The 16,854-nt window shown below is 51.1% G+C and overlaps 1 protein-coding gene and 1 long non-coding RNA gene across 3 annotated transcripts in view; one reads left to right on the top strand and one right to left on the bottom strand.

Moving 5' to 3' along the window:
• Positions 1-9,365, bottom strand: part of NMNAT2 (nicotinamide nucleotide adenylyltransferase 2) — a 36,371-nt gene extending 27,006 nt beyond the window's left edge. Inside the window, exon 1 of the mRNA XM_064148085.1 lies at positions 9,115-9,365. Within this exon, the coding sequence (XP_064004155.1) occupies positions 9,115-9,199 (85 nt within the window). The 5' untranslated portion in view covers positions 9,200-9,365. The remainder of the gene's footprint in view (positions 1-9,114) is intronic.
• On the top strand, positions 1,744-13,543 carry LOC135177709 (uncharacterized). Of its 2 annotated transcripts, XR_010303132.1 has the most exons (4): positions 1,744-1,867; positions 3,188-3,253; positions 7,854-8,076; positions 13,439-13,543. It is a non-coding gene; the product is annotated as an uncharacterized LOC135177709 (long non-coding RNA). The 2 variants fall into 2 exon arrangements; XR_010303131.1 differs by lacking the exon at positions 13,439-13,543 and having other exon boundaries at positions 7,854-8,440.
• The last annotated feature ends 3,311 nt before the right edge of the window (positions 13,544-16,854 follow it).

Genomic DNA, 16,854 nt, shown 5'->3' with positions numbered 1-16,854 from the left:
TGCAATTTCACAATCTTAGCACTGTTTGGAATGCAGTAGGTGGGAAACACTGGGGCCAAGAAGGTTTAAAACATCTGAGGTACAAAGACTCCCTAGAAGAAGGCCACATCTGAATGCCAACATGAACCCCATTTCTCCCACATAAACAGACCTGGAGCATCCCATTATTCACAGTATCACAGTATCACCAAGGTTGGAAGAGACCTCACAGATCATCAAGTCCAACCCTTCCATAAAGCAGCAGTTAGGAGATGAGACACACAGGATACAGACATGACAGATTGGATTCAAATCACCTATCTGCTTGATAGCACCCCAAAAACAGCTGCAAAAAAGGCCAAGTGCCTCTGCCAGAGTCAAATAGCAACATCCCAACCCTTTCCTTGGGAGTCAACCGGACTGCTGCTTCTGAGTCAAGCATCCCCACAGCCCCCATCATCTGTATTGCTGGACCTCCATGGCACCATGCAGCTGGGAGAGGTGAAAGTGGATTGAGAGTATCCTTTGCAAGTGCATGGAGACCCCCAGGGAAGTTCTTCAGCATGACAGAGGTGAGAGCCTGGAATGGGTTGCCCAGGGAGGTGGCTGAGGCCTCATTCCTGGAGGTGTTTTAAGGTCAGGCTGGATGAGGCTGTGGCCAGCCTGATCTAGGCTGGGGTGTCCCTGCCCATGGCAGGAGGGTTGGAACTAGCTGATCCCTGTGGTCCCTTCCAACCCTGACTGATTCTATGATAAGGCTCTGCTAGTTCCAGAGCTGAAAAGGAGGGTGGAGATATGTCAGAAAGGGTTGGGTTTGATAGGAGATGAAGCTGTGTTAGGCTGTTCTCAGAGCTGGGCAGAAGAAGAATTGTGTTGGGTGTGTAAGGCCATTTCCTTGATGCCAGATACTGGCACATGCAGAGCTGGGCTGAGAAATTTCACAACTTAAGCCAAGGGAAAAAAATGTCTTCTGTGCCCAAATGGAGAATGTGAGCATTTACAGAGAGAGCTTTTCTTCTACAGTCTAAGGGGGGAAAAAAGACTAAAATGGAAGCAGAAAAAGAAATCAGTACTGAAACAATGTGTCTTGGCAGGCCTGATAGCATCTCCCCCCACCAAATTCCTCATGTTTCAGCTTGCAGAAGCCATCAGAACAACCCTCCTATTGTCACCTAACCGTGGGACAGCACAAGCCTTTCCCCCTGCACAACTACAAAGAAGCTCACTCAGATTCTTACTGCCAGCTCAGGCAGTCTGTTGGCTCCTTCTTGTATCCTGAAACACCAGGAGGGAGAACCACACAACCCCTGGAGCCTCTGACCTTGCAGGGTGATGTCTTTAACCCTGCTGTTTCTCCTGAGACCACTTTTAAAATGAACCATGTTTGTGTTTTTTAACTCTGAAATGGTTTCTACCTTGCTCTGCAGGGCTGCCCTTTGGTTTTCATGCTCAGAACCTCAGGCAGCAGGAGGATGTGGTTGTGCTGGAGTTCCCTGAGCTGGGGCAAGGTGGAGAGATGAGGTAATTGTCAAAGCAAGCAGAAGTTCATCAGCTGGAAGAGCATCAGCACAGGCTTCAGTGCATTAGGGTTTGCTTTTGACATTAGTTGCTTGGCTTTTGTCCTGTAGGTGGCATTTTGCACGTGGGCAAGAAGCAGTAGGTGGTGCCAAGATGGAGGAAGATGTCCTTCAGGCAGCAAGTCTCTTGGGCAGCAGTGATGTGTCTTTCTGTGTGCACTGAGAAGCTGAAGGCAGCGTGGGGATGTCTCACAGGTCCTTCTCCTGAGCTGGCTGAAGTGGAGGTGTGTTAAGCATCCAAACATCTCAATGTTTCTCCAAGTGTCAGCAGGAACCTCAAGTGGTTTGATTTTGGGTGTGTGCCAGCCAAGGTAAGCAGCTGGGCTCCCTGGCCCTGAGCAGTGGTGGGGTTTGATCTTGGTCTTCTCCAGGTTTTAAGAGGGTTTTTTGCATGGCATTTGCCTTTTCCTGTGCCTCTGTAGGACATCAATGGAGCTTCATTTCATACAATCATAGAATCAACCAGGTAGACCTCCAAGATCATCGAGTGCAGCCTATCACCCAGCCCTGGCCAATCAACCAGACCATGGCACTAAGTGCCTCAGCCAGGCTTGGCTTCAACACCTCCAGGGACAGCAACTCCACCACCTCCCTGGGCAGCCCATTCCAGTGCCAATCACTCTCTCTGCCAACAACTTCCTCCTAACATCCAGCCTAGACCTGCCCCAGCACAGCTTGAGACTGTGTCCCCTTCTTCTGTTGCTGCTTGCCTGGCAGAAGAGACCAACCCCACCTGGCTACAGCCTCCCTGCAGGGAGTTGTAGCCAGCAATGAGGTCTGCCCTGAGCCTCCTCTTCTGCAGGCTGCACATCCCCAGCTCCCTCAGCCTCTCCTCACAGGGCTCTGCTCCAGGCCCCTCACCAGCTTTGTCACCCTTCTCTGGAGCTCACCAATGTCCATGCCAAGTTTCAGAAACAACCTCTGTCCTCTTTCCTCCTGTTGCCTTTCCTTCCCCTGCTGCTGGCATCCTTAACTGTCTCTCATGGCCACACACAGCTAGAAAATACAACTCAAAATTGTGACTCAGAACATACATACAGCTCAAAGCACATCTGATACCACAAATAACCCAAGAGTGTTTTCAGGACTATGTGGGTGTTTGCCTCAGCCCCTCAGTATGGATGGCTGTACAGCAACTACTTTTTTGTTAGAATCATAGAATCAGTCAGGGTTGGAAGGGACCACAAGGAGCAGCCAGTTCCAAGCCCCCTGCCATGCCCAGGGACACCCTACCCTAGAGCAGGCTGCACACAGCCTCAGCCAGCCTGGCCTTAAACACCTCCAGCCATGGGGCCCCAACCACCTCCCTGGGCAACCCATTCCAGCCTCTCACCACTCTCATGCTCAACAACTTCCTCCTCACAGCCAGGCTGAATCTCCCCACCTCCAGCTTTGCTCCATTCCCCCAAGTCCTATCTCTCCCTGAGAGCCTAAAAAGTCCCTGCCCAGCTCTTTTGGAGGACCCCTTCAGACACTGAAAGGCCACAAGAAGGTCACCTGGGAGCCTCCTCTTCTGCAGCCTGCACAGCCCCAACTCTTTCAGTCTTTCCTCAAAGCAGAGCTGCTGCAGCCCATATTATGTCTTCTGTTACAGTCAATTTATTTTGTATCTAACTCTTTTCTCTCTGCAGACATGGAGCATCCTCATTTACTGAGGGCCAGTGACCCAAGCAGAGGATGAAGGAAGCTCTGCTGTGGTAAGCCCAGCTCCTGTTGAGTTGGCCTCTCTTCTAGGCCATGCAGGAGAGGGAGAGGCACCAGGCTTACACCAATGTGCTGCATGATGGTCAATCTGTTTTTTGAAGCGAAGTGTGATACCTCTATAGTGGAGTTTGGTACAGGGGTGTGTACTTCTGATAGGCTTACACAGGCAGCAATGGGCTGTCCACATGCACAGAGGCAGACCTGACCAACTACCCCCCTTAATCCCTCTTTGCAGCAGCTTAGCCACAACGTTGCTTGTTCCCAGGGCTGAGCAGCCAGCCTTCCTCATACAGCTCAGCACTCCCTCAGCTTCTCTGCTAGCCTCCCAAGGCCACTTTTCTGCAGCTGTGCCTCCTTATCAGTTCAGTCAATCCTGCTTACTCTCCTTATTTTCTCAGGCTATTCAGTTCTGCCCAACTCTGCTCAATCCTGGTCAAACCCCAGCAAGCTGCTCACTGATGTGAGGGTCAGTGGTGCATTGCAGTTAAGGTTCTAGGGTTGTAGCAAGGATTCTAGCTTCCTGGAAAGCCAGGGCTAACAATGAGATTGAGTCTTAATTTCACATGACTGGTAGAAATAAACAACACAGTGAGATCTATTCCCCCCTGCTAGAAGAGACTTCCAAACAATGAATCCATCTCAGGTAGTCTACAACTACCTGAAGGGACATTGTAGCCAGGTGGGGGGTGGCCTCTTCTCCCAGGCAACCAGCAGTAGAACAAGGGGACACAGTCTCAAGTTGTGCCAGGGTAGGTATAGGCTGGATATTAGGAAGAAGTTCTTCACAGAGAGAGTGATTGGCATTGGAATGGGCTGCCCAGGGAGGTGGTGGAGTTGCTGTGCCTGGAGGTGTTGAAGCAAAGCCTGGCTGGGGCACTTAGTGCCATGGTCTGGTTGACTGGATAGGGCTGGGTGCTAGGTTGGACTGGATGATCTTGGAGGTCTCTTCCAACCTGGTTGATTCTATGATTCTATGATCTCCCATTCAGGCAAAAATCCTATGGGAAAAGGTTGGCTTTTGGCCTGAATAAAACATGGTAAGATCCATACTGAGAAAATGATGGTTGGCATATACCAGTGCAGAGCTTATACTTTCTGTTGGCTTAATTAGTGCCATGTGTTAAATAGATAAATTGTATCTCTCTGTGTTCAGCAAAAAAACTGAGTTCTCCTATTGGGCTCACAAAGCCCAAATATTTGTCTGGAAGAGAAAGACAATATTTTTGCACAAATTCAGCTGTTTGAAAGGCAACATTTACAGGCTGGAGTACTGTTTTGGTTGGACTGGTATAGCGTAGAGCTAAACGAGTAACACAGATTTTGGGTGAGATTCCCATGGCTTTAGATGATTAATCTTTCAGACTTGGGAGGGAGAACTCCTCCATCAAAAACGAGCAAGGATTTAGAAGCTAAAAACTCAGTCTTTTCTTTGTGGAAGACTCATTTGTTCCTATCAGGTATATCAAGAGCTACATTCCAGGATGTCCCCATGGTCCAGTTCATAGAATCATAGAATCAATCAGGTTGGAAGAGACCTTCAAGGTCAGCCAGGCCAACCTAGCACCCAGCCCTGGCCAATCAACCAGACCATGGCACTAAGTGCCTCAGCCAGGCTTTGCTTCAACACCTCCAGGCATAGCGACTCCACCACCTCCCTGGGCAGCCCATTCCAATGCCAATCACTCTCTCTGACAACAACTTCCTCCTCATATCCACCCTAGACCTTCCCTGGCACAACTTGAGACTGTGTCCCCTTCTTCTGTTGCTGCTTGCCTGGCAGAAGAGACCAACCCCACCTGGCTACAGTCTCCCTTCAGGTAGTTGTAGACAGCAATGAGCTCTGCCCTGAGCCTCCTCTTCTGCAGGCTGCACACCCCCAGCTCCCTCAGCCTCTCCTCAAACCAGGTTTGTGTTCCTGGCCTCTCAGCAGTTGATTGGATAGTGCTGGGTGCTAGATTGGACTGGATGATCTTGGGAGTCTCTTCCGACCTGGTTGATTCTATGACACATGCATAGACAATGTCCACATCCAGACATCCAATTTGAGCTAAAACAAGTCGTTGTGAAATATGCCTGGGTCTTGATGTATAGCCTTCAGAGAATGAAGAGTACAACAAACACTCAGGTAATTTTCCCTACTACTTACAGAATGAGAGAATTGTTTTGATTGGAAGAGATTTTTTTAAGCTCACTTAGCTAAACTGTTAACCCAGCACTACCAGGTCCCCACTAAACCATGCCTCTCAGCACCACATCCTCATGGCTTTTCATTCCCTCCAGGGACTGGGACTCCACTACTGCCCTGAGCAGCCTCTTCCAGGGCTTGGCAACCCTTTCAGGGAACAAATTATTCTTAATATCCAACCTAAACTTCTCCTGGCACAACTCGAGGCCACTTCCTTTTGTCCTATTACTTGTTACTTAGGAGAAGAGACTTGCCCCCATCTGGCTGCAACCTCTGGAACGTCTCCCCTCAGCCTCTTTCTCTCTAAACTAAGCAGCCCCTTCTTTGGATCCTCTCCAGCATCTCAATGCCCTGGTAGTGAGGGGCTCATAAATCACTTTCTTTCAGACCCACACACCACATTTGTAGTTTGAAGCTGTGTGGTATCTAAACCCACTTCTGGCACCTCACTATTCCTTCCTCTGCTGAATAAAGGAGCTCCTTTCCATCACACACCACACATCCTTCCCCCAGGCAGATATGCAATGTTCAGGTTGCTTCTGTAAGACTGAGCTTGCCTAGACTCTTGCCACAGAGTCTGGCTTCCAGAGCTAATGTAATTCTCCTTACTGTTCCTCCAAGAAAGGCTGTGCTAATGCTGTACACCAACATAGTAGAACCTTTCTTCTGCTGCTTCACATCCCCCCTGCTTCTATCTGTCAGGACTGCACTTGCTGCTTTATTTACAGCAACACAGAGAGTTTGTATCCAGTGGGCTGCATACAATCACTCCTCAGTCTTTGACACAGTTGCTGCCTGGCAGAAGACATTTGCCTGTTGTTTAGAGACTTGAGATGTGTTCCTCCTTGCTGGACATATGACTTTGCATTTGCCATCGCTCTTTGAACAAGCTCTTTTAATCAAACAACCCGAGGCAGGCAGCACAACAGATTCATTACCAGCATTAATTGCTATTCTGCCCACTTTGGGGTTATTTGGCACTTTTCCCCAGCAGGGATTATATATTTTCCTCCAGGTCATGGGTAAAGACAACGAACAGTACTGAGTAGGAAAAGAAACCTCATCAGGAGTCTGCTAAACCCTCCCACCTCATACCAATATCTCAGTAATCCTCATTCTCTATATTAAATCCTGTTACTGGTTTTCAGTCCACTGAATATGGGCCATCTTGATGTTTTTAGTGTTATTTCTCTTGATCAAGACATTACCTGAGACTAAATAATGTGGATTCCAGAAATCTGGATTCTCAATAGTTGCTTCTATCAACCAAATCCCTGTAATTTCATAGACTTGTTTGTTTTAAAATAGATTAACAGATTCATTGAATGGTTTGGAAGGCACTTTGAAGATAATCTAGTTCTAACCCCGCTGCCATTGGCAGAGACATTCTCCACAGGACCTAGTTGCTCAAGGTCTCATCCAACCTGGCCTTGAACACCTTCATAGAATCAACCAGGTTGGAAGAGACCTCCAAGATCATCCAGTCCAACCTAGCACCCAGCCCTGGCCAATCAACCAGACCATGGCACTAAGTGCCTCAGCCAGGCTTTGCTTCAACACCTCCAGGCACAGCAACTCCACCACCTCCCTGGGCAGCCCATTCCAATGCCAACCACTCTCTCTGACAACAACTTCTTCCTAGCATCCAGCCTAGACCTCCCCTGGCACAGCTTGAGACTGTGTCCCCTTCTCCTGTTGCTGGTTGCCTGGCAGAAGAGACCAACCTCACCAGGCTGCAGCCTCTCTTCAGGTAGTTGTAGGCAGCTATGAGGTCTGCCCTGAGCCTCCTCTTCTGCAGGCTGCACACCCCCAGCTCCCTCAGCCTCTCCTCACAGGGCTGTGTTCCAGGCTTCTCACCAGCTTCATCACCCTAAGCGAGCATCCACAACCTCCCTGGGCAACCTCTTCCAGTGTCTCACTACCTTCATGTAAAAAATGTATTTTTAATATCCATTCTAAACCTACCCTCATCAAGCTTCAATCAACTCCTTCTCATCCTACCATTTCCTATCACATCCTATCTCATCCTCCATTCCCTTATCACAGCAAGCCCTTGCAAAAAGTGCTTTCCTATCTTTTTTGTAGGCCCTTTTCAGGCACTGGGAAGGCCACTAGGATGTCTCCCTGGAGCCGCCTTTTTTTCCAGGCTGAACAGCCCTAACTCCATATTTCCTCTTGTTTCTTGTTGCTCACAATTTCCATTGCTTAAGGAACAGGATTATTCCAAGATTCAGGTCTATTGGTGCCCAGGACTACATTTTACTGGTGCTTATGAAATGGAATAATGTGATCATTTGCATTTAGAAAGCCATCATTTTCTAGCCTGCTGCCCAACTCATTATGACCCACAAAAACAAGGTCTGATGAACAAATACCCCAAGCTGATTTCAATTATTTTTGTGTTTTAGAAACTCCATGTACAGCTTTCAGAATCCCCAGGGGTGCATCTCCAGCTGCAGCATGAGACCCTTAGCATCTGCTCCCCCAGCTGAAATCTCTGATCGGTCTATGAGGATAGTTCCTGTTACTGCACTCCAAGAAGGGATGTTAGAGGAGCTGTTCTTCCTAGTCCTGTTTTATTTGGTGGTCTGCAGTGGATGCTTCAACCCTCCAAGGAACCCCATATCCCAAGTAAGTGGCTGTTTGTGCGGTGATCTCCAGGCATTTTGAGCTCTACCCAACCCGCCAGTATTTATGGCGTGTCAGACTGCCTTTGACAGGGACTGCCCTTCCTCCATCCCTCTCTCCCTCCCCCTTCTCTTGCCTGAGCAGCCTGTAGCAGTGACTCCAGCATCCCCATCCTTTGGAACAGCTTAGAGATGCTCGGTAATATCCATCATCTCGCACAGAAGGTGCTGATTCCTCTGACCCATTATCAATCTAAAGGTTAGGTATTCTAATACTTTGATTCACATGATGTTTTCGCTCAGTTCTGCCATACCTGGCTTCAGCAGCTTATCTCGGTCCCTCCCTCTCCAGCTAGAGGGAATCTGAAAGTGCTGCAGCGACCGCAGGCTCCCAGACCCCACGGGCAAGAGGCAGTGCACAAACACTTGCCAGGAGCCTGTGCCAGGACCAAAGCTGGGGGTGTGCGGGGAGGGTGGGATGGTGAGGAGGTGAGTGCAGAGAGCGTGTGTGTGTGTGTCCCCTCTATCTCAAGGGAAAATAACCCGAAGCTGGACGCCAGCCCTGCCTCTGTGCCCGGGGACCGAGGCCCGGATCAGCCTCCGCCCGCCGCGCCTTCAGCACCGCCGGCCGAGGACAGCGCCCGGCCGGGGCGGCCCCGCAGACCTGGGAGCGGCGCTGACCCCCGCCCGCTCCCCGCGGGGAGCGGATCTGACTCCTTCCCCCGCGCCAGCACCTCCCAGGAGCGGGGCTGATTACCGCCATCCATTATTCCCTGGTCGCGGAGCTGATTCACTCCCCCACAGTGCCCCCCGGGAGCGGGACTGACCACCTCCCCTCCCTCCCCCAGTACACCCCAAGGCCACAACGCCCCCCCCCCCAGGATGCAGCGCTGACCCCCCCCTCCCTCTCAATACACTCAGCAGGGCCCAGGGAGCTTCCTCGGCATAGACACACAGACACCCCCGCAGCCCGCTCCGAATGCACCCTAAACATCCCCCTTCCCCCCGCGGAGCGCGGCCCCGCCCCGCCGCCGGCACTGACCGAACATCTGGATGTGGCCCCTGGTGATGGGGTTGAAGCTGCCGCAGGCCAGCAGGATAACGTGAGTCTTGGTGGTCTCCGTCATGGTGCCGGAGCGGCCCTGCCCGGCCCTGCCCAGCCCGGCCCCAGCCGCTTTTTGTCTCGGTGCTGCTGCGGCGGCGGCGGCGGGAGGGAGCAGGGAGGAGGGAGCGGGGCCGGGGCGGGAGCGGAGGCGGCGCCGCGGCTGCGGGAGCGGGAGCGGGAGCGGAGCCGGGGCCACCTCCCCCTGCTAGGCTCAGCCCACGGGCGCGGGAGGGTGGCCGGGCAGGGTGGCACAGGCAGCCGGAGCGTGGAACCGCTGCAGATCTCTCTGAGCGTGGCAGAGTCCTGGAGTCACAGGGTTGTTTGGGCAGGGAGAGACCTTGGGAGGCATCGAGTCCAAGCATTAGCCAGCACTGTCAGCTCGCCACTAAACCGTGTTCCTCAGCACCACATCTACATGGTTGTGAAGCTTCTGCATTGATGGGAACTCCACCACTGCCCTGGGCAGCCTCTTCTAGGGCTTGACAACCTTTTTGGGGAAGAAGTTGTTGCTCATGTCCAACCTAAGCATCCCCTGCTGCAACTTGAGACCGTTTCCTTTTGCCCTATTATTTGTTACTAGGGAGAGGAGACCAACCCCTACCTTGCTCCAATCTCCTTTAAGGGAATTATAAGCCAGAAGATCTCCCCTCAGTCTCCTTTTCTGCAGGTTAAACAACCCATGTTCCCTCAGCTGCTCCTCACCACACCTGTTCTCCAGACCCTTCACCAGCTTCGTTGTTCTTCTTTGAACCCACTCCAGCACCTCAGTGTTCTTGTAGTGAGGAACCCAGAAGTGAACCTATTTTACAATGTGTGGCCTCATGGATGCCAAGTACAGGGAAATAAATCTTTGCATGCATACACATACAGATGTGCACTTGAGGACACCCACATGCACATACCCATCTCCACAGGCACTAATAAGGGCACCCAGAGTTGCAGAGACACACACACTTCACTCACATGTGCATGTACACATGTGTGGGCATACATCCACATGCACACAGAGGTGAATCTCCCATCTCCAAAGAGGCCTGGGGACATGTAGCTCTAAACAAAACCCTATGAGGAGAGGCTGAGGGAGCTGGGGGTGTGCAGCCTGCAGAAGAGGAGGCTCAGGGCAGACCTCACTGCTGTCTACAACTACCTGAAGGGAGGCTGTAGCCAGGTGAGGTTGGTCTCTTCTGCCAGGCAAGCAGCAACAGAAGAAGGGGACACAGTCTGAAGTTGTGGCAGGGGAGGTCTAGGCTGGATGTTAGGAGGAAGTTGTTGTCAGAGAGAATGATTGGCATTGGAATGGGCTGCCCAGGGAGGTGGTGGAGTCTCTGTGCCTGGAGGTATTGAAGCCAAGCCTGGCTGAGGCACTTAGTGCCATGGTCTGGTTGATTGGCTAGGGCTGGGTGCTAGGTTGGGCTGGCTGAGCTTGGAGGTCTCTTCCAGCCTGGTTGATTCTATGATTCTTTCCTAGAAACCTCTGGCAAAACTGGCTTGGAGCTGTTTCTGGGCCTGTTCAAGCACCATGTGTATCTGGCACTTGGGGACATGGTTTAGTGTTGATTCTTCAGTACTGGGTTGAAGCTTGGACCGGATGATCTTCAAAGTCTTTTCTGACCAGATATATTCTGTGAGTCAATGGTTCATGGTTTAATGGGACAAAAGCTTCAGGGAGACCTTATAGAAGTCTTTCAGTACCTGAAATGAGCCTACAAGAAACCTGTGGAGGTACTTTTTACAAGAGCTTGTTGTGGTAGGATGAGAGGAAATGGTTTGAAGCTGGTAGAGGGGATATTTCAGATTGGTTGGAAGGAATTCTTTACAGTGAGGGTGATGAGACACTGGAACAGGTTGCCCAAGGAAGTTGTGGATGCTCCCTCCCTGGAATTGTTTGAGGCCAGGCTGGATGAGGAGACCTTGAGCGACCTGTTCTAGCAGGAGGTGTCCCTGCCTATGGCAAGGGATGGGAACTGGATGAACCTTGAGGTCCCTTGCAACCTAAACCATTCTATGATTCTGTCAAACTTTAACCCTTAACTTATAGATGTATAAAGACACCTGAAAACTTATGAATATGAAGGATCAAAGCCAACTAGATCATCTTTAACGTCCCTTCCAACCAACACTATTCCATGATTCTACTGTTCTTTGAATTTTGAGGGTTGTGTTGGGATTTCCTTGTGCCGCCCATTTGAACTTAGAATCCTAGAATCCTAGAATCAACCAGGTTGGAAGAGACCTCCAAGATCATCCAGTCCAACCTATCACCCTGCCCTATCCAATCAACCAGACCATGGCACTAAGTGCCTCATCCAGTCTTTTCTTGAAGACCCCCAGGGACGGTGCCTCCACCACCTCCCTGGGCAGCCCATTCCAATGGGAATTCACTCTCTCTGTGAAGAACTTCTTCCTAATATCCAGCCTATACCTACCCTGGCACAACTTGAGACTGTGTCCCCTTGTTCTATTGCTGGTTGCCTGGGAGAAGAGCAGAGTCACTGCACTGGGAGAAACTGTAGCTCGCTGCAGTTCTACAGTGGTGCTGAGCTCAGTATAACTCTGACTTTAAACCCGCAGGCTGTAATTAGCATTTACACACTGATTTAGCTGTGGCAATTAATGAGGCAGGAATTAGGAAGTATGTAGATAACTTTGTTCCCAGAATGCCCTGCCCATAACTATATGCAAGTTAGTTCAATTTGGGTTCTAATTGAGTTGGGAAACTTCCCAAGGATGCATTCATTCAGTTGGGAGAATCAGAACATTGGAAAAGTTCAGCCACAAAATGGCTTTGCCTCGTTTACAAATAGGCAGCCTGGAGCCCTAGGGCAAGTCTGTGCTACTCACTGCAGTGGAGTAGAAATGTCAAGATAGTCCCTGGCTCCTTTGTGGCAGTGTTGGAACTGCTCTGTTGCAGCATGGTGCTGTTTGTAGATCTCTGCTTGCCGTGGGAACCGTGGCAGGCCTGTGCACCAGTGTGATCAGAGGTCTGCCACGAGGGACTCCAGATGATTCAATGGGAATTGTGCTAGAGACACTTTATGACATGCAGCCCAGGTATATCACAGCATCACAGTATCACCAAGGTTGGAAGAGACCTCACAGATCATCAAGTCCAACCCTTTACCACAGAGCTCAAGGCCAGACCATGGCACCAAGTGCCACGTCCAGTCCTGCCTTGAACAGCTCCAGGGACGGCGACTCCACCACCTCCCCGGGCAGCCCATTCCAGTGTCCAATGACTCTCTCAGTGAAGAACTTTCTCCTCACCTCCAGCCTAAATCTCCCCTGGCACAGCCTGAGGCTGTGTCCTCTCGTTCTGGTGCTGGCCACCTGAGAGAAGAGAGCAACCTCCCCCTGGCCACAACCACCCCTCAGGTAGTTGTAGACAGCAATAAGGTCTCCCCTGAGCCTCCTCTTCTCCAGGCTAACCAATCCCAGCTCCCTCAGCCTCTCCTCGTAGGGCTGTGCTCAAGGCCTCTCCCCAGCCTCGTCTCCCTTCTCTGGACGTGCTCAAGCATCTCAATGTCCCTCCTAAACTGGGGGGCCCAGAACTGAACACAGTACTCAAGGTGTGGTCTAACCAGTGCAGAGTACAGGGGCAGAATGACCTCCCTGCTCCTGCTGGCCACACCATTCCTGATGCAGGCCAGGATGCCACTGGCTCTCTTGGCCACCTGGGCACACTGCTGGCTCATGTTCAGGTGGGTATCAATCAGCACCCCCAGATCCCTCTCTGTCTGGCTGCTCTCCAGCCACTCCGACCCCAGCCTGTATCTCTGCATGGGGTTGTTGTGGCCATGCACTCAGCCAGCAGAGCACACACCTACACATTAGCATAATTAGTCAAGGACAACCCACTCCATCTGCATAAGCCATGCTTGTTTTCCTCATTAACGAGGTCTCCATTATCTATCCCTTCTGAGATAAAGGTAGTGCAGCTGGGGGGAATCAAGGTTTGTTATTATTCTGATCTGCCTGTTGTTATTCTCTTCACATCCTTTCCCACAACTCTTCTGCACCTTTGAGAGGCTTCTAGATCTTCCCAGGGTGCTGGGAAAGAGGCAGGTGATCTCTGACCCAATCCTGGTTCCTCTTGGCATTGAGATTTGCAGAGGTGCAGGCAGGATCTCCTGCAGATGTGCAGAGAGCTCCATGTTGGTGGCACTTTTTGCCACATCGAGAGGCACTTAAATGCCTTCTACTGAGAAACTTGAGGCACTTAAATGCCTTCTCCTGGGAAACTTGAGGCACTTCATTTTCCTAGGTAGTTCAAGCCCAAAACATCAGGGCTAAGCCAGTCTGAAGCACAAGGCAAAGCAGAACATGTTGTCCACGAGCAGTGAGGCAGCTCCATGAAGCAGAGGCAGCTCCGTGAGTGCTCAGGTGAGATATGAAAATGTTTTTTTTTAATCCTGACCCCATTCCCCACTGATTTTGCATGGAAAATTTGCAAGGAGGCTTCAGCCTTTTGTAGGTTGTACCACTTGCAGCTGTTGGAGGAGAAGACACAGATGGAGAAAACCATGTGCAGTCAATCTCTCCTGCCTGGTGATCACCATCACAACATACCAGGCCTGCTAGTTGCCAGCATGCACCACCAAATCTCTCTGCCTGCTCCACTTCATGCTGGGGTTTGAACTTCAATACCAGACAGCAGAATCACAGAAGAGTGGGAGCTGGAAGGGACCTCTGGAGATCCCTTTACTCTGCTCTCCTGAGACCCCCACCTGGAGTACTGTGTACAGTTCTGGAGCCCCCAACACAAGAAGGACATGGAACTGTTGGAGCCAGTCCCAAGGAGGCCACGAAGGTGATCAGAGGGCTGCAGCAGCTCTGCTATGTGGTTCTTCATGGAAAGAGTGATTTGCATTAGGATGGGCTGCCTGGGGAGCTGGTGGAGTCTCCGTCCCTGGAGGTGTTTAAGAGGAGACTGGATGAGGCACTTAGTGCCATGGGTTAGTAAATTAGGAGGATTAGGGGATAGGTTGGACTGGATGACCTTTGAGGTCTTTTCCAACTTGGTTAATTCTGTGATTTTGTGATCATCCAGTCCAACCCCCTTGCTAGATCAGGGTCACTCACAGGAGGTTGCCCATAATCCCACTGTCCAGGCAGGTTTGAAATCTCTCCAGAGAAGGAGACTCCACAACCTCTCTGGCTAGCCTGTTCCAGGGCTTCAGCACCCTCATAACAAAGTTTTTCCTCCTGTTTAGATGGAACCTCTTGGGTTCCAGTTAGTATCTCTAGTCCCTGTTACTTGGCACCACTGAAAACCTAAGGCTGCCTGTCCAGAGGTGGGTTACACAGTGCCTTGCTGTGGTGGGGATGAGGTCTGACCAGCAGTGCCTGTGCCTCTTCCTTTGCTTTCCTGCTGCGTGCCAGGGTGGGTAAGCAATGTGGTAAATCAGCTGTCACTTAGCAACGCTGCCAGTTCAGGTTTTGGTGCAGGAACGACGCTTGCCAGGCTCTGTGGTGGCTCAGCCAGCCCAAGGGACACCTCGCTGAGATATGCACCCCTGAGCCAAGCTCCTGGTAGAGACCAGGCTGCAGACAGAGCTCACCTCCAACATCGACTACATGTGCAGGACGAGGTTATTTCACCTTCTACCCCTCAATATTTTCCAGTCAAGCTTAATTTTCTTTCCCTTGCTGCTTTCTCTGCACACATTAGGTGCACATTTTCCCACTGGAGAAGACAATGGCCTCAGCTGCAGGAGCCAGATGCTCCCTGGCAGCCCCCACTGTGATTGCTGGGCAGCGCCGGAGTGCCTCAAGACCCCCAGCAGATTCGGGCAACGACCCAGCCCACGGCAGCAAGCAGCCATCTGCCATCTGCAGAGCTGGTGCAGCAGGACAGAGAGAGGGCAGAAGGATGATTAGCTTGGATTTATCCCCTGAGGAAGAAAACAGCACAGAGAAATGCAGCGACTTGCCCACCCCGGCACAGGAGACCTGGAGCGGCGCTGCAAAATCACTGCCTTTGGGATCTGAGCAGCCAGGCCAGACCTGCGAAGCACACCTTGAACATCACCTGTGGTTCACACCCAGAGGACTTCTGCACCAACGTCTGGTGAGCTCTTCACCATCCAGACAGCAGTGGGGGCATGCAGCAGAAGGAAGGAACCTCACGTGGATGTTTGCTGGGGGTGAAGTACAGCGGCTCCTTGGTCCTCCTGACGTGGCCATTCATTCACCTTGTCTGTCCCCCTGGCCTTGGGAGAAGGGAAAGAAAACCTTCCATCTTTAGGCTTCTAAGCTGACAGGTTGTAAACTCTTCAAAATAACCCAAATCTAATGGAAAAAAGGATAATTCCTTCCAGGGGGGAGGGTAGTGGGAGAAGGCTGCTCTGCAAGGACAGGTGAGTAGGGGAGCTGATCTTAAAAATATCTCCTAAGCAGAGGATGGAGGCCCTGAGGAGGTTCTTCACTTCTCTCCTGTCACCTTTCCCCATGAGCTGATCCCAGATGGGACCTGTCCTATGAGAAGTAACCCTGAGCTTGGACAGCCCTTCACTGTGTCCCCCTTTCCATCATCTCCAGATCTTGCAGAAGAGAGATGATGGCACAACTTGAGACTGTGTCCCCTTGCTGGTTGCCTGGCAGAAGAGACCAACCCCACTTGGCTACAGTCTCCCTTCAAGTAGTTGTAGACAGCAATGAGGTCTGCCCTGAGTCTCCTCTTCTGCAGGCTGCACACCCCCAGCTCCCTCAGCCTCTCCTCACAGGGCTGTGCTCCAGGCCCCTCACCAGCTTTGTCACCCATCCCTGGATACATTTGAATGTATGTAATCAAAATCTAAATCTGACTGTATCGAAATAAAACTTAGACCTGCAAACCCAGCCCCTAGGAGGGAAAGGATTTGCAACTATAAGGAAGCCAGGCTGGACCAGCCACGCTGAACCAGCTGGTCATGGAGTGACTGCATGAGGCAGTAAAAGGAAGGACACAGGCTAGACTTGGGATTAGCTGCTATGGTGTCATCCTAGTTTATCAGGGAGGAGCTGCTGAACGTGTTGTCACCAAGTCTGAGACCACATGAGATGGGATAGCCTGGCTCAAAGGGAGAAACCTTCCACTTCTAATGACCCAAGCAAGAAGCAGACATTCAAACAAGAAAGGAGTTAGCAAAGCTGAAAACCTTCCAGTGAAGGAGATGTCTTATAACTGAGGTCTGCCTGGAGAGTAGGGTGTGCTGGTGACTGCCTCTTCTAGTTCAAGAGCTTTTGTCAGGGCATGGTTCATCATTTCCTGGAAGAAGCTGCCAAAGAATATTGCGGGCTAAAGCTCCTGGGGACGTGTCAAGGTTGTGGATCTCACAGCCCAGCAAGCCGATCCCAAGTGCTGTGCAGCATTTCTAGGACACTGGGCTGCCTTTTTGAGATACCTCCTCAGGAAGGTCAGCTTGGTCACAGATCTCTCTCACCCATATTCAGTAGCTGAGCCACAGATGCAATTATCTCTGCAGGGATTTTAATGTCTCTAATTCTGTCTGAGGTTACAGCTCAGGCGTGCAGGATGGATCGATGTGTGCAGCCACAACCCAGACTGGGTTATGCGGGCTGGAGGTGTGAGGTGGAGGCACTCCCACTCGCTAGGAACAGCTGCTTTCTCTTCCCCTTCCAAGAGGGATTTAGCTGAAAGGATTCTTCTTTCCAGAATGTGGAGCACTTACTTTTGGA

Source organism: Pogoniulus pusillus, chromosome 8 (assembly GCF_015220805.1).
Source record: "Pogoniulus pusillus isolate bPogPus1 chromosome 8, bPogPus1.pri, whole genome shotgun sequence".
Lineage (NCBI taxonomy): Eukaryota > Metazoa > Chordata > Aves > Piciformes > Lybiidae > Pogoniulus > Pogoniulus pusillus.
The sequence above is the reverse complement of the archived record's forward strand: the minus strand, read 5'-3'. Positions and strand labels throughout refer to the sequence as shown.